General features: G+C 35.4%; 1 protein-coding gene across 6 annotated transcripts in view; it reads left to right on the top strand.

Moving 5' to 3' along the window:
* The window catches only part of HECTD1 (HECT domain E3 ubiquitin protein ligase 1), a 92,959-nt gene that overhangs the window by 66,091 nt on the left and 3,573 nt on the right, over positions 1-23,295 (top strand). For 4 of the 6 annotated variants that reach the window (XM_042942910.1, XM_042942908.1, XM_042942904.1 and 1 more), the window contains 16 exons: positions 3,197-3,330; positions 5,402-5,524; positions 7,099-7,255; positions 9,861-10,083; positions 11,180-11,234; positions 11,456-11,638; positions 12,025-12,232; positions 12,317-12,402; positions 12,620-12,747; positions 15,012-15,213; positions 16,658-16,795; positions 18,030-18,637; positions 19,586-19,664; positions 19,792-19,885; positions 20,588-20,738; positions 23,094-23,238. In XM_042942910.1, the coding sequence (XP_042798844.1) occupies positions 3,197-3,330; positions 5,402-5,524; positions 7,099-7,255; positions 9,861-10,083; positions 11,180-11,234; positions 11,456-11,638; positions 12,025-12,232; positions 12,317-12,402; positions 12,620-12,747; positions 15,012-15,213; positions 16,658-16,795; positions 18,030-18,637; positions 19,586-19,664; positions 19,792-19,885; positions 20,588-20,738; positions 23,094-23,238 (2,714 nt within the window). The remainder of the gene's footprint in view (positions 1-3,196; positions 3,331-5,401; positions 5,525-7,098; positions 7,256-9,860; positions 10,084-11,179; positions 11,235-11,455; positions 11,639-12,024; positions 12,233-12,316; positions 12,403-12,619; positions 12,748-15,011; positions 15,214-16,657; positions 16,796-18,029; positions 18,638-19,585; positions 19,665-19,791; positions 19,886-20,587; positions 20,739-23,093; positions 23,239-23,295) is intronic. The other 2 variants (XM_042942907.1, XM_042942909.1) reach the window with 2 other exon arrangements.

Here is a 23,295-nt window from a genome sequence, read left to right as displayed (position 1 = left end):
TCTTATAAAAAGGATATAACTCAGGATCAGCCAGATGGAAGAGATGCATAGGGTGAGGTCAGGAAGGTCCCACGCACAGGCACATTTGTACTCTTGGTATTTAGGGACACTACCAGCCTGGAAGCTCTCTGAGCCCCCCATTTTGGGTTTTGTTTGTTTGTTTTTTGAGGCTTCATGACTTAAGCACAGTGATTAAATTATTGGCCATTGGTGACTGAACTTTATACCTGGCTCTTCTGGTTTTCCCATAAAGGGATCATCTTTCCAGACAGCTCCTTTCACTTAGTACCTTGTAAAATTATTTTCATATTGTTTGATGGATTTCTCCAGTGTTTGAAGTGGCTGCCATATATTCCACTGTTAGACTATGCAATTGTTATGTAATAAATTCTCCATTTTGGACCTTTAAATCACACCCTTTCATTACCATAAACATTGTTATGAATCCGCATCTTGAACTGTATTTTTGTATATTTCCTTAAGATACTTAATATCCTTAAGATATTTCCTTAAGATTTTTAAAAGAAGTAATTGCTGAATTGCCTTTCAAAAAGGTTGCACTTCCGTCATTATTGTTTTGGAATATCTTTTACCATACATACATACATACATACGTACGTACATTCTTGATGCCAGTGCCTGTTCTATTTAAAAATTAAATTTGAGGGGCTCCTGGATGGCTCAGTCGGTTGGGCGTCCGACTTCGGCTCAGGTCATGATCTCACGGTCCGTGAGTTCGAGCCCCGCATCGGTCTCTGTGCTGACAGCTCGGAGCCTGGAGCCTGCTTCCAATTCTGTGTCTCCCTCTCTCTGGCCCTCCTCCACTCATGCTTTGTCTCACTCTCTCTCTCAGAAATAAATAAACATTTAAAAAATAATAATAAAGAAAAAATAAAGAAAAAAATAAAAAAAGATAAAAAAAATAAAAATTAAATTCGGTAATTTCAAATATAAGAACATTTATATGAAGATACAGTTTAAGTACTCTTTTATATAAATCCTTTTTTTTTTTTTTTCAAAGTTTTATTTAAGTTCTAGTTAGTTAACATGGAGTGTGTAAATCTTATTTTCATGTGTGTTTGTTTTCCTCTGAATGTGTCCTCCCCTATTTCAAGCCAAGAATTGGATCTCATGTTCTCTGGTTTTAGGAAGATCATTACATTTCTCTGTATCTACCTTACCTATTAAATGTGTATATAGCAAAATTATGATGATGATTACACCAAAGTAATGTAAATTCATCTAATAAGCTATATTCTACTCTAGTTTTTCTCATGGCGCCCCTCTGCCCCTCCCTACTCATTGGTTACATGTTAACTTCATTGAAACTTTAATTCTTGATTATGTGAAACTTAAAAATGTTGTGGGTATGCTGGTGGTAAAGAATATTAAAAAAGTATTAGGGCTCCCATTTGCCTTTTGAAAATTAATGTTACATGATTATAAATTCCTTTTTTTACATTCCTAAAACTAGAAGATTTATCTTAAGGGTGCTGCTGTCAAGGATCAGAGTAACATTTGCCTTACAGAATAATTTTTATGTATGCAAACTTTTACTGTATTAGGTTTCGAGGAACATGATTCTGTGATATGGTCAAATCTATGAAATAAGGAGCTGTTTAAATAAGAAGATGAGTAAAAAAAAAAAAGCCGTTGGCTTCAGTGAATTATAACATGTGAGAGATGGAATTTCAGTCAGATTATGTTCCTTTGAAAATACACCAAAAGTGGAATTGATTTTGTGTGTGTACTACCACATCACGTTTATGAGGACCACTCCTAAATTGCAGGATGGTACCTTACATGGGTTAAGGGTAATATATTTCATCAAATTTAAGATGGCAATAATTATAATTATTTTATGTCACTAAGGAGAAAATGTTGACAATTCAGCTGAGACTTGCCATTGCTTGTAAGACACATTCTGACTCCAGAATATGAAAATGTTAAAAAAATATGTGCCTTAGAAACTAATTGCTTATAGTATTGGGCCTCATTCTTCTACTAGCCTTCTAATAAAAGGTATTGAATTTCAGTCCTGTGTAATTATTAGACTTAAAAAACATGTATTTGGTTCAGAGGTTTGCAGATAGAAGATTCTACAAAGCAGTTATAAATTGTCTTCTGAATGTTCTTTTGGAATATAGAGTGTGCCTTTTTATCCATAGAAGTTTGTTTTTTCTTTTGTATCCAGTAAAAACTTCTGTTTTAGCCTCATTATTACTTTTTCTTTTCATTTCTTGTGAAGAACAGCTCATCAGCATCTTCATTATGTGGGACGATGTTTATCTGATACAGTCTTCATTGGGGGTTGGGGGGAATATAAATAATAGGAAAGATGGTACATATGTTACTCCATAGTAGATAGGTAGTGTCCTTAAGCAGTTATGAACATCCCAGGTCTCTCAGATTAACTTTATTCTGTCTTTTCCTTCCTACAGTCTTTTACAGTTCCTATTTATTGATTCATTATTATTTTTTAATGTTTATTTTTGAGAGAGACAGAGTGTGAGCGGGGAAGGGGCAGATAAAGAGGGAGACACACAACTTGAAGCAGGCTCCAGGCTCTGAGCTATCAGCACAGAGCCTGACATGGGGCTTGAACTCACAGATGGCGAGATCATGACCTGAGCCAGAGTTGGACACTTAACCGACTGTACTGCCCAGGCACCCCAGTTCCTATTTATATATTCATTTGTTTGTTTTTTAAATGTCTCTCTCCCCTATAAGTTCCATGGGGGCTCGGACCAGGTCTGTTTTGTTCACAACTAGGTATATCTGGTGCCTATCACGGTTCTTAGAACAGAGTAGGTACTCAATAGAGATATTTCTTGAGAGCGAATGACTCCAAAGTGTTCTCTTTGCACCATGTTGTGCTTCCTGTGACTTATAAAGAGAATGGTGATAGGATTCTTATTTTTAAACCTAGCCCGTACTGCTGACCTTTTTTTATATTATGATTTTGTGGACTTGGATTTAGTTTATGGTCAAACTTTATCCTGTTGTTTTCTGCCATGCTTGTGACCAGTATTACTCATTTTGTCTTCATGGTGGTAGAAGGGTGGCATTGCTAAATGTGGTCTTTATACTTGTCTGTCTTGAATTTTACTTTTGTTTTGTAAAACCAATATGCAAAGTTACCTTATCATGCTTTGTTAATTGTGTTGACAGTAAGGTTGTTGGTTTTCTTTTCCAGATTTCCTGGATAGCTGCCGTGCCAGTACTCTATTAGCTGAGCTAGATGATGATGAAGACTTGCCTGAGCCAGATGAGGAAGATGATGAGAATGAAGATGACAATCAGGAGGACCAAGAATACGAGGAGGTTATGGTAGAGAGAGTGTCTCCCATTCTCTTAACTAATATAAGATGTTAATAATTGGAATGAAGAGAGGAAAAGCAAAGTCCTGGTTAAACTGTGAAGCAAGGAAATAATGGCATGAGTATGAAAAACGTGGTTAATTAAGAAAAGCACTTTTAATCTGAGCATTTCTCCCTTAAAAGAAAATATATCGGTTATACAGTAAAACCTTGGTTTACAAGCATAACTCATTGCAGAAACATGCTTGTAATCCAAAGCACTTGCATATCAAAGTGAATTTCCCCATAAGAAATAATGGAAATTCAGATGATTTGTTCCACAACCCAAAAATATTCATATAAAAAATGATTACAATACTGTAATGTAATACAGAATAATAAAGAAAATACAAAATAAGAAGGAAGATAAGTTAACCTGCACTTACCTTTGAAAACCTTCGTGGCTGGTGTGAGGGAGACAAGGGAGAGGAGGGTTATTATGCAGGATGACTTTCACTATCACTAACGGAACTAACGGAATCACTGCTGTTGGTTCGATGGAATCTTTTTCTTTTTGTGCAACTTTAACGAGGAAACTATCCAATGACACATGCTTTTGCCTCCTTTTGAGGATTTCACAAAATGTAACATTGCATTGTTGTTAAACAGATTCATTGCTCACATTGCTATAGCCTTATTCGGATGGTGCTTTTCTACACAATTTTGCAGTTTCCCACATTTTACACATTTCCCTAATCTCATTGAGGGGAGGGATTTCTCTGCCTTTCTCTCCTCCTCATCTGTAGACCAGATGCAGACGTAAACTTCTTATGAAATCTTGCAGTTTCAGCCACTTGCTTACCTCATTTGTACTTCTTGATGATTTCCTTCTTAATTTTGACTGTAGTCGTCTCCTTACTACCTTTCTTTTCAACCTTTTTCTGCAGGGGGGCCATGGTATGCACTTGCATGGATGTTGACTACAGTATAGTATTAATAAACTCTTGTCATATACTCTATTAAATGTAACCGGCAATAAGGCAGCTGAGGAAAGGGTCTATATCTGCAGGCAGCCTGACCTAGAATGAAGCAAAGCATTCCTAAGCTTATGCTTGTATGGAAAAGCAAAGGACTGTCCATAGGTGCTTTGAAGTGACAACAAATACACTAGTGCCAGTTGTGGGTACCTTCCAACATTCTAAAAAATCACATTTCTGCCAAACACCGTGACCTGAGACCAAGCATCCGAGCATGGGAGATGATCATCTCCAATCCACAGTGAGAGAGAAGAACCATTGACTCAGTTGTGATCATGTGACATTTGGCATCATATACTACTCATATGGCAAGACATTGCTTGTTTAGCAAGTTAAAATTTATTAGAAATGCTGTCTTGCAGAACACCGGCAGAACAAGTTACTTGCAATCCAAGGTTTTACAGTATTTGGAAAATACTACAATGTCACATGCTGATGTTTTGACTGATTTAAAAGTGTAAAGAACTGCACTAATCCTAAACAATATAATTTTCATGGTTCTTCCACAATAATTATATTTTAGTACGTAGTGTTTTGCAGGCAGTATCTATGTATTATTTTCATCAGTCCTTACATCTATGAGGTAGAGCATAGAAAAAAAAAAAGTATGTCCTAATTAGTTAGGTTAAGTACAAAAATGGGAACCCAAACTTAGAAAGTTTGATCTAGACTCTTAATATCTAACCACTATGATTGTCTTCAAACTGAACTTTTGCCTGCAAATACCCTTTATTAAAACTTGTATTATTTTTTATTTCTCTTTATAAAATTTTAGTAGATTTTTAAAAATTTCATAAAGTTGGGTTTTAATGGGGTGAAAAACTCTCAAGAAATGCTTTTAGTATATATTACTTAAAAACATTACAGTAGCATATTTCTTGTGAAGGTTAGTATACAATGTAAGTTGAATATAAAGCATTCAATTTTCTGAAGATGACTAATGAATATGAAGTGTTTTAAAGATAGTTTTGATAATAGGGGCTGATAGTTTGAGGTTAAGTCTGAATGGGGATATATATAGGTGTTAAATAATTAGACATGTCTGTTCACATTTTCTTATTTCAGATTCTGAGACGTCCATCCCTACAGCGTCGAGCTGGCTCCCGCTCTGATGTAACACACCATGCTGTCACCTCGCAGCTGCCACAAGTCCCTGCTGGAGCAGGGAGCCGACCTATTGGGGAGCAGGTAATATCTTAATGGTTATCTTCCCTTCAGTGTATTTTTCTTCCTTTCAGAGTAAGGCATCAACCAAAATGTCTAGAAAAATATATGGAGATTGGGGTGGGGGTAAGAAGCTAGCTACCAGATAGAATTAGCAAAAAGAAATTTCCCTTACTGCTTGGGTTCTGTTTTCTAGATAGAGTCCATGGTTGCTCTGGCATAATGCATAAAGGAGTTTCTTGTTTGAAAACCCTTCATCTTGACCCTTGGGTAGCAGTGAACATATATTAAAATGATTAATTGCTACAATCTAAGATTTATAGTTTTCAGTAGTAGAGATAATATTAGTCTATTAGCTAAACATTTATTGATCATTAGTTGAGTCCTAGGCACTGTTTTCAATACTTTAAGTGTATTAACTAATTAAAACCTTTTGACAACTTTTTGAGGGTTCTTATTAGTCTTGATTTTCAGATGAAGTGATTGGTAAAGGTCAAACATAGAAGTTTTGGATCTAGGACTAAAACCCAAACGTTCTGGCTACAGAGCTATCAAGTATACCTTTGATTGTTCTAAAAGTTAATTTTAATTAAGTATTCAGAACATGAGGGGCTATGTGTGTCTCTCTAAGTACATACATAATTGTTACTTTTTACATCAGACATTTACAACATCTATAATTCATTGAACTCTTTTTTTGTTGATAGTAATAGTGAAGGGGAGGAGAAAATGTTCCTTCAAAACTTGAATTAGGGAAATTTTCAAACATTCTAAAAGTAGAATAGTGCATGGAATCCCACTAACACGTCATCTGATTCTAGTGGTTACTAGCACTTTATCAAACGTGTTTGATTTATCTGTCCCGTCATTATTTAAAGCAACTTCCTAGCATTATATTTTGTATATAATTCAGTATGTAATAAAATTTTCATTTTTTAAAAAGCAACTTATTTAAAAATAATAAATTCACAGATTCACAGGAAATTGCAAAGATACTAGGGCAGTCTTGTGCCCTTTGCCCAATTTCTTCCAGTGGTTACATCGTACCTAATTAGAGTATAATATCAAAATCATGAAATTGATACTGGTGCAATGTATGTATGTGGTTCTTTGTCATTTTATCATGTGTAGTTCTATGTAACCACCACTAAGGCAACTTACTTTTTGGTAAGCTTAAATCATTAAGAAATGTATGTGCCTATACATGTTTATATTGGCTCATTGTGTGTTTAAGAAATAAAGCTAAATAAGGAAGTGTAATGCCTATAGGGAAGTATTTATTATATACCTTATTTTAAAGATAGCACATTGGGGCACCTGGGTGGCTCAGTCGATTAAACATCCGGCTCTTTGATTTCAGCTCAGGTAATCTCAGGGTTCGTGAGTTTGAGCCCCATGTTGGCTCTGTGCTGACAGCTGGAGCCTGCTTGGGATTCTCTCTCTCCCTCTCTGACTGCCACTCCCCTGCTCACTTGCACACACACTCTCTCTCCCTAAATAAATAAATCAACTTAAAAAAAGAAATAGATAGCACATCACTTCTGCAATAATGAAAAGTTTTATCTTGTTTGTCTGTATGTGGAATTTTATTTTAATAGGAAGAAGAAGAGTATGAAACTAAAGGAGGACGTCGGAGAACATGGGATGATGATTATGTGCTTAAGCGGCAGTTTTCTGCTTTGGTTCCTGCTTTTGATCCTAGACCTGGTCGGACTAATGTCCAACAAACAACTGATCTAGAGATTCCGCCCCCAGGTACTGTGTGTTTTAGTTTTTGTGATTTAAATTTAATATATACCAAAGAAGGTAGTTATATCTAATCAGGAAAGTAAGTGGCTATTTATATGTGCAGGTTGATAAGTAAAAGTTTTCAGGAAAAAAAACTGTATATCAGCCACAAGTCCTTAAAAATGAGATTATTTTTAAAGGAGCAAATTACGGTATATTTAAAGCACTGTGTTTTGTATTCGTGTAATTTTTAAAGGAAGACTCATTTAAAGGTGGATTGTTTGTATCCTGTATTCCACTAGATCTGAACTGCTATGAATTATTCCTGTTCAGATTTTATTTTGAAAAGTTGTATGGGGCGCCTCAGTTGATTAAGCATCTGACTTTAGCTCAGGTCATGATCTTGTGGTTTGGGCTTTGTTTGCACTGACCCTTTGGAGCTTGCTTGGGATTCTCTCTCTCTCCCTTTGTCTCTGCTCCTCCTCTGCTCTATTTCTCTTTAAAGCAAAAAAGAAAAAGAAATGTTGTATAGTGGTTTCATTTATGGTTTCTGGAGTTATTCATCCTGGTAACTCTCTTTCTTACAAGTCTGTTTTGGTTGTGGTAGGCATACTTATGATCCCCCAAAGGCATGTAGGTCCTAACCTCCAGAATATATGAATAGGTAATGTTAACCTGACAAAAGTAACTTTGCAGATGAGATAGAAGAATTATCCTGGATTATCTGGGTAGGTCCAGTGTAATGACTAGGGTCCACATAAGAGGAATACAGGAAGGTCTGAGACAGAGAAAGAGATTAGACAACAGGAAGCTGAGATGAGAGTGATGAGGGGCCATGGACTATGGAATATGGGCAGCCTCTAGATGCTAGGAAAGGGAAAGAAACAGATTCTTTCTTGGAGCTTCCAAAAAGGAACAAAGCCTTGCCAACCCATTTTAGATTTCTGACTTCTAGAACTAGTTGTTTCAAACGACTTGGTTGATGGTAATTTGTCACAACAGCAATAGGAAGCTAATATACTGAGCATATCATCAGTGTAAGCCTGAATTTTCTCACCTCTTACGTGTAGAGAATAATAGTTTCTGTTTGACAAGGTAATTAAAAGATTTAAATGAGGCAAAACATATAAAGTTATTAGCATGACAGTTGGTGTGTGCTTCAATAAACGTCAGTATTGTACTCAGTATATTATCCTTAAGGAAGACTTAAATGTTGATTAAGTATAGAATGTATTCTTTACATGATAGAATGATACCTGTGTTAAATATGGAAGTAAGTATGCTTCGTAGTATAATGTTTTATGGTGAGGATGTGTATAGACTGAATCAAGATATTCCAAGATCCCTTCAAAAAAGAAAAACCTATGCTAGGGAATATAAATTCCTACAATATAAATTTCTACAAATTTTCTGTAGAGCTCTTTGGCAATATATTTCATATTGTTACTACTAAAAGTCTATACCAAAGAAATACTGGCTCTGTACCCAGATGTATATATACTGATGACTATAGAAGTATTATTTATATTGTCAGAAAATTAGAAATGACCTTTATTATGTATAATAACAGGGATATGGTTCAGTTAAGGTATAATGGTATGAATGCCATGCAATGAATAAAGTAATACTTTAAAAGACTCTATCATGATACGAGGAAAAAATTCCTGAACTAATAAAAAAAGATTGCACCACCAAATACACTATGAACCTGTATGTGGGTGTGAGTGTGGGTGTTTACCTCACAATCCACTCATTGAACATGAGCAGGTCATTGACCAGAGTATGTGGTTTTCTCAGTAGGTGGTTTTTTTCTCGATGTAGAATTATGAATAATTTTAGTTTTCTCATTTATAAGAATAAAATGTTTCTGAAATCATACAGTTAGCATGTGTTTTTTTTTTAATTTAAATGAAATTTTTTTTTAATATTATTTTTTTTTAATTTACATCCAAATTAGCATATAGTGCAACAATAATTTCAGGAATAGATTCCTTAATGCCCCTTACACATTTAGCCCATCCCCCCTCCCACAGCCCCTCCAGCAACCCACTGTTTTTTCTCCATATTTAAGAGTCTCTTTTGTTTTGTTCCCCTTCCTGTTTTTATATTATTTTTGCTTCCCTTCCCTTATGTTCATCTGTTCTGTGTCTTAAAGTCCTCATACGAGTGAAATCATAGGATATTTTTCTTTCTCTGACTAATTTCACTTAGCATAATACCCTCTAGTTCCATCCATGTAATTCCAAATGACAAGATTTCATACTTTCTTTTTGATTGCCGAGTAATACTCCATTGTATATATATACCACATCTTTACCCATTCATCCATCGATGACATTTGGGCTCTTTCCATACTTTGGCTGTTGTTGATAGTGGCATGTGTTTTCTTGTAATAATGAGAGATCCCTATCGTATGCATAAATGCAGCTTTAGTGCCATCTTTAAGTAACCTAGGTTGATTGTTTTCATTTCTAAAAAATGAAAATGTTGATGCCAGGAGAGTCCTAAGTAGTTGTTGTCTTTAGCTAATAAATGGCAGAAGAGTTTAGATACCATGTAGCTTTGTCTCCCAGTGCAGTGTTCTTTCTGGACTGTTTGTTTTAGTGTAATTTTTTTGATGTCTTATTTTTAGGAACACCTCATTCAGAGCTCTTAGAAGAAGTTGAATGTACTCCATCACCTCGATTAGCCCTCACTTTGAAAGTAACAGGTCTTGGAACAACTCGTGAAGTTGAATTACCACTCACTAATTTCAGATCAACTATTTTTTACTATGTACAAAAATTGCTTCAGTTGTCCTGTAACGGCAATGTGAAATCAGATAAACTTAGGCGTATTTGGGAGCCAACATACACGTAAGAGATTTTCACGTAATGTTTTAAGTAAATATTTTCATGGTACATGAGCCAAGAAGCATTATAGTTCTGTATTTTTTCCTGTAGAAACAAAATGGTTCTTGTTCTCTTGGTTTACAGCAGCAGACAAGAGTGTTTCTGACACATGATGTAGAATGGTTTAAGGTTTCAACTGGTTTAATTAGAAATAAACTAGACTAATATCTTATGTAATAATTGTTGAACTCTTTGGGATTGTGTATGAAGTACTAAATATTTTCTATTTGTTATTTGTTTTGGGGTTTGCAAGTTTAAATCTACCTCTCTTTGTTCATTCATTTGTTGAACAAGTAATGAATAATGAACTTGGGCACATTTAATATTTTGGTGCCTCATTTTATTAATCTGTAAAATGAGAGTAGCTGTGAGGAATCAATGAATTAATATACATAAAGTGTTTTCAATATTGTCTGGGTGTTCAGTATTCCCCATAATAGTTATTTATATAATAGTATAGTTTAATATAATTTAATAATACTTAACAATCATCCTTATGTAAACTTATTTTTCTGATGTTTTGTTAACATCATTGATAATTTTATATAATGTCTAATAAAGTGATGTAGATCCTTTTGAGAGAGTACACAAGGCTGTCAGGGTATTTCCCCCACCCTGTTCAATTTTTACTTAAGTTTCAAATTTGATCTTCACTGCCTGTGTGAATATAAGTGCTCCTGGTCCATGTTATTCCTATCGTATTTTTCTATCTTGGCCCAGAAGCAAACCATTTCTCATCTCTTTTTTACAACAGTATATGAAAGTTATAACATGACATAATGTATTACTTCATACCTTTAAAAGTTCTAGGTTTGATGTATGCGTTCTTTGCAATTCTGCTAAATTTGTAAATAGTAGTTCTTTTTCAGAAACATGATTTCTGCTACTTTCCCCCATGTTTGACACATTTATTTTCATAAATTCTCCCTGAGTTTAATGTTTAAACATATGGCTAATGAATGACATCATTCATATATCTTTCAAAGAATTGAAGCCTTATTGGAAATAACCACAAATCATTTGATTTATGAATTAATGTGAAAAATATCTTCATGTTTAGAATCATGTACAGAGAAATGAAGGATTCTGACAAAGAGAAGGAAAATGGAAAAATGGTAAGTTATATTAAATGGGTCTTCTTGGCTACTTAGTGAAAAAAGGGAAAAATAAAGAAAAACTGCTACTTTTAATTGAACATTTGAGGGGAAAAAATTACTAACATGGAATTCTTTAGATGAGGTTAAATGCATGATTTTAAAGCTACCTTATGTAATGCATGTGAAATAGCATAGACTTTTAATCAGGAAAGGCCAACATTTGGTTTTTCCTATTGTAGGGTTGTTGGTCTATAGAGCATGTGGAACAGTACCTTGGCACTGATGAATTACCAAAGAATGACTTGATAACCTACCTGCAGAAGAATGCAGACGCCGCTTTCCTGCGCCACTGGAAATTAACTGGCACTAATAAAAGTATTAGGAAAAACAGAAATTGTTCTCAGCTCATAGCTGCATATAAGGTATATATTGGCTTCAAAACACAATTGGGAATGGCTTTGTGCTTTGTTTGCAGCTTTTTAAGATTCTTAAGAAAAAGGTTCATTGGGACATGTTTGAAAAAATGAGGTTGAATTAATGTTGTTAATATGCCAAGTACTAAAATTCCAAATGTGATTTGTGATATTGGATCTAAGTACATGGTTTTAACTATAGCTTACAGTGGTTATAGTTTATTCAGGAGCTCTAATGGTTTAAAACACATTGATTTTCAATTTGGGTAATAGTGTTTTTATTTAAAAAGAAGGCAATTCTTTGAAAAATTTCAGCATTTTCAAATACTAATAGTATGATATATTGCTTTTCTTGAAAATGTGATTAATGGCTAGTTTGCTAATTTTTTCTATAGGATTTTTGTGAGCATGGAACAAAGTCTGGATTAAACCAGGGGGCCATTTCTACCCTTCAGAGTAGTGATATTCTTAATTTGACGAAAGAACAACCTCAGGCCAAAGCCGGTAATGGTCAGAATTCTTGTGGAGTGGAAGATGTCCTTCAGCTGCTGCGTATTCTCTATATAGTTGCAAGTGACCCTTATTCAAGAATATCCCAAGAAGGTCCGTAAGAATCCTTGTTTCATTTCTATGGCATTTTAAAAAGGAAGTCAGTTTAAATTTCTATTAATTTTATTACTTTTACAGAAGGTGATGAGCAGCCCCAGTTTACTTTTCCACCAGATGAATTCACTAGCAAAAAAATCACAACAAAAATTTTGCAGCAGATTGAGGTAATAAACTCAGTCGAACTCTTCAGTCTGTAACTTTTGGACTTTCAAGTACTCTCTCTTCTTCCTTTTCTACCTTCCACCATCTCTACTGTTTCTCTGATTCAGTGATTTAGACCATATGGTCCACTGCATTAATTTCTTCGTTAATTACTTTTAAGAACTCCTTTTTGTCTTTGTAAATAATTGGCTTAAGACATTGTTTTTTGTTAATTTACAGGAACCTTTGGCATTGGCAAGTGGGGCTCTGCCAGACTGGTGTGAACAGTTAACCAGCAAGTGTCCTTTTCTAATACCATTTGAAACTAGACAGCTTTATTTCACATGTACAGCATTTGGTGCGTCAAGGTAGGAAATGTGTCCTTTAATATTTTTTTAATGTTAAATAAGCTCAAAATGTGCAAGTATACTTTATGTCAGGACTGATGGAAGGAATATATTATCTTGTTTTCTTATAAAGAGTTATCAGTATTGAAACACGTTTTGGTTTCCAGTTAGATATGTACTCTCTTACAGTTGACCTTTGAACAATGTGGGGTTAGGGATGCCAACCCCTCTGCACTGTTGAAAATCATATTTAAAAAAGTATAACTTTTGACTTCTCCTCCTGTTGACCAGAAGTCTTACTGATGACATAAACAGTTAACATGTATTTTAAGTTTTCTTTATTTGTCTGTTTATTTGGAGTGTGAGCGAGAGGGATAGGGGCAGAGAGAGAGAGAGATTGAGAGAGAGAATCCCAAGCAGACTGTATGCTGTCAGCAGAGAGCCCGACACAGGGCTTGATCTCACAAACTGTGAGATCGTGACCTGACTCAAATCAGGAGTCACCTCAGGGTGCCTGAACCACCTGGGCACACCTACACTGTATTCTTAGAAACAAGTAAGCTAGGGAAAATAATATGTTTTGTTTCATTTTTTATTAAAAAATTTTTTTTAACATTTATTTTTGAGAGAGAGACAGAGCGTGAGTGGGGAAGGAGCAGAGAGAGAGGGAGAGACAGAATCTGAAGCAGGTTCCAAGCTCTGAGCTGTCAGCACAGAGCCCAATGCTGGGCTCAAACTCAAGAACCATGATCTCATTCATGGAGTCTGACGCTTAACCGACTGAGCCACCAGGTCCCAAATCATAAGGAAGAAAAATGTGTAGTCCTGTTATTTATTAAAAAAAAAAAAAAAAAAAAAAAATTCCACGTATAAGTGGACCCATGCAGTTCAAGCCTATGTTACTCAAGGATCAGATGTATTGTGTTTTCCATCAGCATTTACAATACAGTTTATTAAGTAGTTTACATAAATTATCTCAGGAATACCAGATTAAACGCTTATGAATACATAACATGGAAAGGTTCCTTCCTTCTGGCCATCATTTTTTTCTTACAGTCTTCAAACATACTACATAATTTTATACTTCTTTTTTCTGTCTGCTTCCACTAGATGAAAGTTTGATGAGGGCAGGAATTTCTGGCAGTTTTTGTTCACTGATCTAGCTAGAGTTCCTAAAGTAGTATGTACAGCACATTGGAGGTATTCAGTAATATTTTTTGAATGATTGAGTACCCAGAATACTTTCGAAGTAGATGTAAGTAGAAAAGTTATAATTTAAAATGGAGCAGTATAATGATAGTTATACTATTTACAAATCATTTGTACATATGAGATCATAGCCCTGTTGTCATAAGTGGCATTGGTTATGGTTTCTGTTTTATAGATGAGGAAACTGATTCTCAGAGTTTATAGCTGATTGGCTTGAGATTAACAACAAATTGTAGCACACATGAGAGCAAATCTTTCATTTTCTTCCTTCTAGTTCAAGATTCTCCCACCCTCTAGGGTGGGTTAGCTCTGTATTGTCCAAAAGAGAGTATTTTTTTATTTTTTAAAGATTTTACTTTAAGTAACCTCCACACCCAATATGGGGCTCGAACTTAACAACCCCAAGATCAAGAGTTGCACACTCTACCAACTGAGCTAGCTGGGTATCCCCAAAAGAAAATACTTTAAAATCAGTAGCATTTTTCAGTTTGTAGCACAGTAATAAATAATTAAGTCAGCCTAACCATTTTATAGTTTCTCTGATAGTTAAGAAATCATTTGCTTGTATTTTTGTGTATTATAAGTTTGTCTATTTTTTTAATTGAAGTTGACACACCATATTACATTACTTGAAGGTGTGCAACCATGATTCAGCAACTCTGTACATTATGTTGTGCTCACCAGGGTAGCAACCATCTGTCCACCATACAATGCTATTACAGTACTATTGACTATATTCCCTATGCTATTCCTTTAATCCCCAGTTTGTGTGTATTTTTATGTGTTCTGTGTGGTTTGGACCAGAGAGCTTTATTTTGATCTGTTAATTACTCAGGTAAAGAGGAAAAATGCAGGCCCAAGTACTTCCTCAATTTGTTTAAGGAAAATAATAAAAGAGCTTTATATGTTTTAACTCAGAGAGGAAATAATAATTGATACAATAAAAAAGTTTACTGTATTTTCTCACCTAATAAAATACAACTTAAAATTCTTATCTTGGAATTATGTTGCTGGTTTAGTAGTACATTCAAACTATTACTGAATGTTACAGCTACATGAATATTTTTCTATTTCAGAGCAATAGTGTGGTTACAAAACCGACGTGAAGCCACCGTGGAAAGAACAAGGACCACCAGTAGTGTAAGGCGAGATGATCCTGGGGAGTTTCGAGTGGGTCGTCTCAAGCATGAAAGAGTAAAAGTTCCACGTGGTGAATCTCTGATGGAATGGGCTGAGAATGTCATGCAAATACATGCAGATCGGAAATCAGTTCTTGAGGTACTGCACATAGAATTTCTTTTAGTATGCAGGAATGACAGAGAACCAGCCAACCTGTTTGTTCCACAGCATGCAAACTGCATTAGATAGAAACGGGAAAGGATTTCTCTGCCCTCTGTGTAAGGCCTTTCCCTCTCATAGAACATCTTTTGAAATAGGATGTCAGCTCACCTCCTTAAAGGTTAGGATCTTTTGATTTGATGAGTAGCAAAGAGTATCTTCCCTCTTGGGGTAGGAGAATGCTTGGTCTTTTTGAAGGATACTTCTCATTGCTTAATGAAGCCTGAACTGAATAATAGCACTCACTAAGGATTTTTTTGGTAGTCTCAATTTTGGGGCGCCTGGGTGGTTCAGTCAGTTAAGCGTTGGACTTTGGCTCAGGTCATCATCTGGCGGTCTGTGAGTTCAAGTGCCACATCAGGCTCTGTGTCGACAGCTCAGAGCCTGGAACCTGCTTCAGATTCTCTGTCTCCCTCTCTCTCTGTCCCTCCCCTGCTCATGCTCTGTCTGTCTCTCTCTCTCACAAAATAAATAAAGATAAAAAAATTTTTTTTGATGTTCTCAGTTTTACCTGTACATTAAGCTATGCTATTAGATACACACATTTTTTTGGAGCATACTGTTTTATATTAAACTGTGCTTGGCATTATACCATGGGTCTGTATTCAGAGCTGTTATAATAAATGACAGTATAAAACATGATGTATTTTCTGTAGAGATGTTATCGTAGGCATTGTCGAGCATATCCTGTATGCTTATTCTTTCTTCTATGAGGAACAATGAAAGAAATCTCTGTTCTGTCACAAATATGAACCAGCTGCTTAGTTTATCTTTTGGATCAGAGACTGATCATGACAGATATGCTGTATCTTTAGAAAGTATATGAGACTTATGGCTTTCACTTTAAACTCTATTTGCTTTCATCTTATTCTTCCTACCCATATATTCCTCTAAGTAGAAAATCCTTAATTATTTTATTTTTTTACCATGCACTGTATGTTTTTGTAAGCTGCCTCTCACATAATTGGGGAATATGTAGAGTATGGACACAAAAACCTTGGAAGTAATTTCCTCAAGTCAGGAATAGAGGAAGAGTTTAGGTTTTGGTGTCATATAGGCACACAGACAAATCTGTGTGCTATCATTTCCTCAAGCAAATAATTTAACCTTTTTATCTAAACTTTGGTTTCCTTTGGTGTAACAAAAGGGATGAAAATCTATTTTGTAAAGTTGGTGTGAGAGATCACTTTGTGAACAATGTTCACCATGGTGTTTAAATGTGTAATAGTGTACAATAAATATACTTTTTAGAAAAACTAGAATAAAACTTCTGTGTTGTTACAATATTCTGCTATTAAAAAAATGTATTATTTGGTAAGAATGGGATAATTTTAAAACATTTTCTTTAAGCTCACTTTTCCCCCACAATTTGTTCATATTTTAGGTTGAATTTTTAGGAGAAGAAGGAACTGGCTTGGGCCCTACATTAGAATTTTATGCTTTGGTGGCAGCAGAATTCCAGAGAACTGATTTGGGAGCGTGGCTTTGTGATGATAACTTTCCAGATGATGAATCTCGTCATGTAAGATTTATTTCCCATTTCCCATGTCTGATTGTGATTCTGCTTTTAGAAAGTATTAAAAATAAGTTATGCTTTCAGAATTTAAGCCAGGTTTTCTAACTTTTTTATTATTGATCTTTTTTTTTAATATGAAATTTATTGTAAAATTGGTTTCCATACAACACCCAGTGCTCATCCCAATAGGTGCCCTCCTCATTGCCCATCACCCACCCTCCCCTCCCTCCCACCCCCCATCAACCCTGAGTTTATTCTCAGTTTTTAAGAGTCTCTTATGGTTTGGCTGTCTCCCTCTCTGACTTTTTTTTCCTTCCCCTCCCCCATGGTCTTCTGTTAAGTTTCTCAGCATCCACATAAGAGTGAAAACATATGATATCTGTCTTTCTCTGTGTGACTTATTTCACTTAGCATAACACTCTCCAGTTCCATCCACGTTGCTACAAAAGGCCATATTCCATTCTTTCTCATTGCCATGTAGTATTCCATTGTGTATATAAACCACAATTTTTTTATCCATTCATTAGTTGAAGGACATTTAGGCTCTTTCCATAATTTGGCTATTGTCTTTCTTTGTGCCTGTTGGCCATCTGGATGTCTTCTTTAGAGAAGTGTCTATTTATGTTTTCTGCCCATTTCTTCACTGGATTATTTGCTTTTTGGGTGTGGAGTTTGGTGAGTTCTTTATAGATTTTGGACACTAGCCCTTTGTCTGATATGTCATTTGCAAATATCTTTTCCCATTCCATTGGTTGCCTTTTAGTTTTGTTGATTGTTTCCTTTGCAGTGCAGAAGCTTCTTATCTTGATGAGGTCCCACTAGTTCATTTTTGTATTCAATTCCTTTGCCTTTTTTTTTTTTTTTTTTAATGTAAAGAGAGCACAACCAGGAAAAGGGTGGAAAGAGAGGGAGAGAAAGAATCCCAAGCAGGCTCCATGCTAACAGCACAGAGCCCAACGTGGGGCTCAGACTCTTGAACTGTGAGATCGAGAGTTGGATACTTAACTCTTGACCTGAGCTGAGATCAAGAGTTGGATGCTTAACTGACTGAGCCACCCAGGGGCCCCCATTATTGATTAATCTTGATATTATTAAAATGGTTTTAAAGAAGAAAATTTAGTCACCAAAACCTAATAAAAGGTATATATAAATACTTTAAGATAGCTAAATTGATGAAGATGTTTAATACTTATGCATCTTTTGTTTAATTTTATTTTTATTTCTCCCTCTAAAAAATTAGGTTGATCTTGGAGGTGGATTGAAACCTCCCGGATACTATGTGCAGAGATCATGTGGGCTGTTCACGGCACCATTTCCACAAGATAGTGATGAGCTTGAAAGGATCACAAAACTCTTTCATTTCCTTGGGATTTTCTTGGCCAAATGCATTCAAGACAATAGACTTGTGGACTTACCTATTTCTAAGCCTTTCTTTAAACTTATGTGTATGGGTGACATTAAAAGCAATATGAGTAAATTAATTTATGAGTCACGAGGTGATAGAGACTTACACTGTACTGAAAGTCAGTCTGAAGCTTCTACAGAAGAAGGTCATGATTCACTCTCTGTAGGAAGCTTTGAAGAGGATTCAAAATCAGAGTTTATTCTAGATCCCCCCAAACCAAAACCCCCAGCTTGGTTTAATGGAATTTTAACTTGGGAAGACTTTGAACTAGTAAACCCACACCGAGCCCGATTTTTAAAAGAAATTAAAGACCTTGCTGTCAAGAGGCGTCAGATTTTAAGCAACAAAGGTCTTTCTGAAGATGAGAAGAACACGAAATTACAGGAACTAGTGCTAAAGAATCCATCAGGGTCTGGTCCTCCACTTAGCATAGAGGATTTAGGGTAAGTTTATATATACATTCTTCAACCTAATGGATGAATTGATTTTAAAGCTTTTATTTCTTTGTCCCCACTAATTGCAATGTATGAGTAAATAGTCGGTTAAGAACAATAATATGCTGTAGGAAATATTATTGATTTGAATTTTAAAGAGTTCATATTATAGAGACAATATTCAGAATATCAGAATATAGTTTATTAATCGTCAAATCTCTGGAAGGTTATCTGATTTATCAGATGTGATTAATGTATATATATTGTATGAAAGTCCAAAGTCAAAGATACTTGGAGAAATCATAGCTAATTAATATATATAGTGTACTTGGCAAAGCTCAAAGTAGTTTGCTTTATGTGTAGGCCTTATGCCCAATGGCTGTACTAACTGACTCCGATGCTACAGATCTTTTGATAAAATTCTTTTGATTTCTATACATGTAGTATTATACCCTTGGTATGTTTTTCTGTGATTTTGGGTTGACTGCAAGTCTGTCTGTCTTTCCTTTTTCTCTTTTTCTTTTTCTTTTTCTTTTTCTCTCTTTCTTCCTTTCTTGATAATGTTGAGAAGTTTTGTTTGATAAATTATTATATATTCAAGGTCTTATTTGAGGGTAGGGACAGAGCATGAATAACATTAGTGAAGCAATAGTTTCTTCTCGGAAAAAAAAAGTAAAGATGTTGCTGTCCTAATTTGTTGCAAAAACCCTTTATTAATTTTGTGCCATAAAGGGAAATGAAATCTGGAAAGGTGGTGGTTTCATGCAGTCTTTGCAAAGCCAGGTTTGGTGATGATTGGCCTACTAGTTTTTGTGGATGGGGTTTTTGCATTCAAAAGGCCTCATGCTTAACATCTAAGCCAGAGGAGTGGGGGGGATCATGGTTTGGGCAGCAGTGTTTTAAAAATTAAACACCAATGGTAGTTGAATGTTAATCTAATACTTTTCGTCTTCCCAGTTTAAATTTCCAGTTTTGCCCTTCCTCAAGAATATACGGTTTTACAGCTGTGGATCTCAAGCCAAGTGGGGAAGATGAGGTAAAAATTTTGCTTTTGATACAGTTGTTAAGTTCAGAAACATCCTCTAGATGAGGCCAGTTGTAGTAGGAGCTACTGAAAACATCCCTGGATATTAACAATAATGTTGGCAAATTTTCCTTTGCAGATGATAACAATGGATAATGCAGAAGAATATGTGGATTTGATGTTTGACTTTTGTATGCATACGGGTATTCAGAAACAGATGGAAGCCTTTAGAGGTAATTTTTAGGGCTCTTGAGCTTAATACCTCTCCTTTTACTTAGAGACAGTTGAAATTCAGGCACTTACCTTGTCAAGAATTGCTGGTAGTCTCTAGATTTGCCCTGTGGTTTTTTGACTTCCAGATAGTTAGGTCCTGCAGATTACCCAGAACAGGTTGGAATGTTTCTCAAGCTGTGGCATACCCTCAGCTTGTTCCTCCTAAGTAATGGGGGACCCACTTTTGGCCTCCATTTCTTCATTTGTACGTGAACATAAGTTTGCGTACTTTCCACATTGCACGATCAGGATGACTTAAACCATGTTAGAACCTAAGTTCTTCAGGAGAAAATTGAAGCACAATATATTAGACTGTTTGTCACTTACTAGTTCTGAAAAAGAATATAGATTCACGTAGCTCGTATGATGCAAAGAGTTGGTTAAGAAATTACTAAAATTTGGCTACTGACCATAGTGACTAAGCGAGTATCTCGGTTCACATTTGCAGTATTAAGGGAAATTTCTGTACTTAAAACCTTAGCATAGCTTTGATTTCAAGCTATTTTAATTTATATTTGTTTTTTAAAAAATTTATTAATATTTTATTCATATTCCATTCTGTTATTAGGTATTTTGATTTGAAATTTTTCATTTTGGAATTATAACTTAGAAATTGAATTACATGTTTTATTGTTTTTGATTTTTTGCTATGTATAATGTAGATGGGTTTAATAAAGTTTTTCCAATGGAGAAATTAAGTTCCTTCAGCCATGAAGAAGTCCAGATGATTCTTTGTGGAAACCAGTCACCATCCTGGGCAGCAGAGGATATTATTAATTATACTGAACCTAAGTTGGGTTATACACGTGACAGGTAAGTGTTGCTTATTTTCTAAGGTCAGTAAAATAGTTTATGTCTCAAAATCAAATGACAGATTCTCTAAAGAACTATGACTCAGTGAATTACATTCATAAAATAAGTGAGAAAGCAGTTAAGTCTTCATATCCATTGATAAGGCTGAGTTTATACAAAAAGAAAATTGAGTCTTTGTTCGTGTTAAGATTCCATTTTAATTGTTCGCTCTTTTAAGAATTGGGTGAATTGTAAACCTTTAGGCTTCATTGTTTTTATACTAACCTTTATTGTTTTTAAATTTGAGCCTTGTAAAAAAAAGTTAAAAGAATTTCCAAATAGCCTTTGCCCAGATTCAACTGTACTTAAAATTTGCTTTATATTATTTATGCATAAGCACACATATTTATATATATACCTACACGTGTTATATGTGTATGTATACTGTTTTTTTCTGAACCATTTGAGAATATGTTGCTTATGTCGTGCCCTTTTACTCTGTAATACTTGCGTGTACATTTTCTGAAAATACGGATATTCTCCCATGTATCCACATTAGCTAGCAAATTCATACTGTTAGCTAACCTGTAGTCCATAGTCCAGGTTTGTTGATTACTCCAGTAATGTCCTTAAAGCACTCCCCTCATCACCACTGTCTCTTATCAGGAAATAGCATTTGGTTGTGATAGGAACTTTTGGAGGGATAGGTCTTTAGTCTGAAACAGTTCTTGAGTTGTTGTTTTTTCTTTCATACCACTGATTATTAGATTTTTTTTTTTTTTTTTTTTTAAGACTACAGGCTGTATATTACCTTTTCTTTTTAAAAGTTTCCAGGGGCACCTGGGTGGCTCAGTCAGTTAAGCATCTGACTCTTGGTTTCGTCTCAGGGTATGGATCTCACAGTTTTGTGAGTTCGAGCCCCATGTCAGGCTCTGTGCCATTAGCACAGAGCCTGCTTGTTATTCTTTGTCTCCCTCTCTCTCTGCCACCTCCCCCTCTCACACCGTCTCTGTCTCTCTCTCAAAATGAATACACATGGGGCACCTGGATGGCTCAGTCGGTTAAGCATCCAACTTCAGTTCAGGTCATGATCTTGCAGTCTGTGAGTTCGAGCCCTGAGTTGGGCTCTGTGCTGACAGCTAGGAGCCTGGAGCCTGCTTCGGATTCTATGTCTTCCTCTCTCTCTGCCCCTCCCCTACTCACACCTCTGTCTCTCTCTCTCTCAAAAGTAAATGCACATAAAAAATAATAATAAATAAATAAATAAACTTAAAAAAAAAAGTTTCCGAATTAACTAAAATGAGAGAATACAGTTGACCCCTTTACAATGCAGGGTTTAGGAGCACAGTTGAAAATTCGTATATAATTTTTGACTCCCCAGAACTTAACTACTAATAGCCTGCTCTTACCAGAAGCTTTACCAATAACATGAACATATTTTGTGTGAAGTAAGCTGGAGAAAAAAAAAAAATGTTAAGAAAATTATGAGAACCTACACTTGTGATGGAATAGCATAATGTATAAATTTACCAAATCACTATGTTGTACATCTGAAACTAATATAACATTGTGTCAGCTACACTCAAATAATAATAATGAAAAAGAAAGTCATGAAGAAGGGAAAATATATTTGCGGTACTATATTGTATTTATTGAAAAAACTTACATGTACAAGTGGACTTGAGCAGTTCAAACCTGTGTTGTTCAAAGGTCAGCTGTATTATGAATTACTTTAAACTTAACTCTAATGTTTATATAGCATTTTTTTTCCTAAGTCAACTTTTTTTTTTAAGTTTTTAAAATTTTTTAAAAATTTATTTGAGAGAGGGAGGGGAAGAGAGAATCCCAAGCAGGCTCTGTCCACACTGACCGTACAGAGCCTGACATGGGGCTCAAACTCACAAACTATGAGTCCATGACCTGAGCCAAAACCAAGAGTCCCAACGCTTAACTGGCTGAGCCTCCTAGGTGCCCCCTTCTTTAACATTATAATTGTGAAATTCATGCCTGTTGTGGCATATAGAAGCAGTTTATTTCACCGTTAACAAAAATGGATTGTTTCAGATCCCCTTTAGCCATATTTAGATGAATTATGCATGTGCATCTTGAGCTTTTCTGATTTGCTGGCTTTGTTGCAGATTTGATCCCTGTACTCCATCAGTGTTTTGGTTCTGACTGTTTATAAGTACAAGACAGTCTTTGTAGCATATTTTTAAAGTAGCTTATATCTGCTCATTTCATGCTGAGTCAAGAGTCTCTAGTACTCTAGATACTACTGATAATTGTTTTTTGGGTTATTGCTGTTACAAGGTAGTGGTAGTGTTTTTCATTTAAGTCAGCTCTCACATGAGTATAATTATATTTTTCTTCTTGTAGCCCTGGTTTCCTGAGATTCGTGAGGGTTTTGTGTGGCATGTCTTCAGATGAAAGGAAAGCATTCCTGCAGTTTACCACTGGTTGCTCAACTCTTCCCCCAGGTGGACTGGCTAACCTGCATCCCAGGCTCACAGTTGTTCGCAAGGTACAAACTTTATAGCTAACGAGGAATCCAAATGGAATTTACTTACTTCAGGATTGA

The sequence above is a fragment of the Panthera leo genome, chromosome B3 (assembly GCF_018350215.1).
Source record: "Panthera leo isolate Ple1 chromosome B3, P.leo_Ple1_pat1.1, whole genome shotgun sequence".
NCBI lineage: Eukaryota > Metazoa > Chordata > Mammalia > Carnivora > Felidae > Panthera > Panthera leo.
Note: the sequence above shows the minus strand (reverse complement) of the source record. Positions and strands in the feature narration are given on the sequence as shown.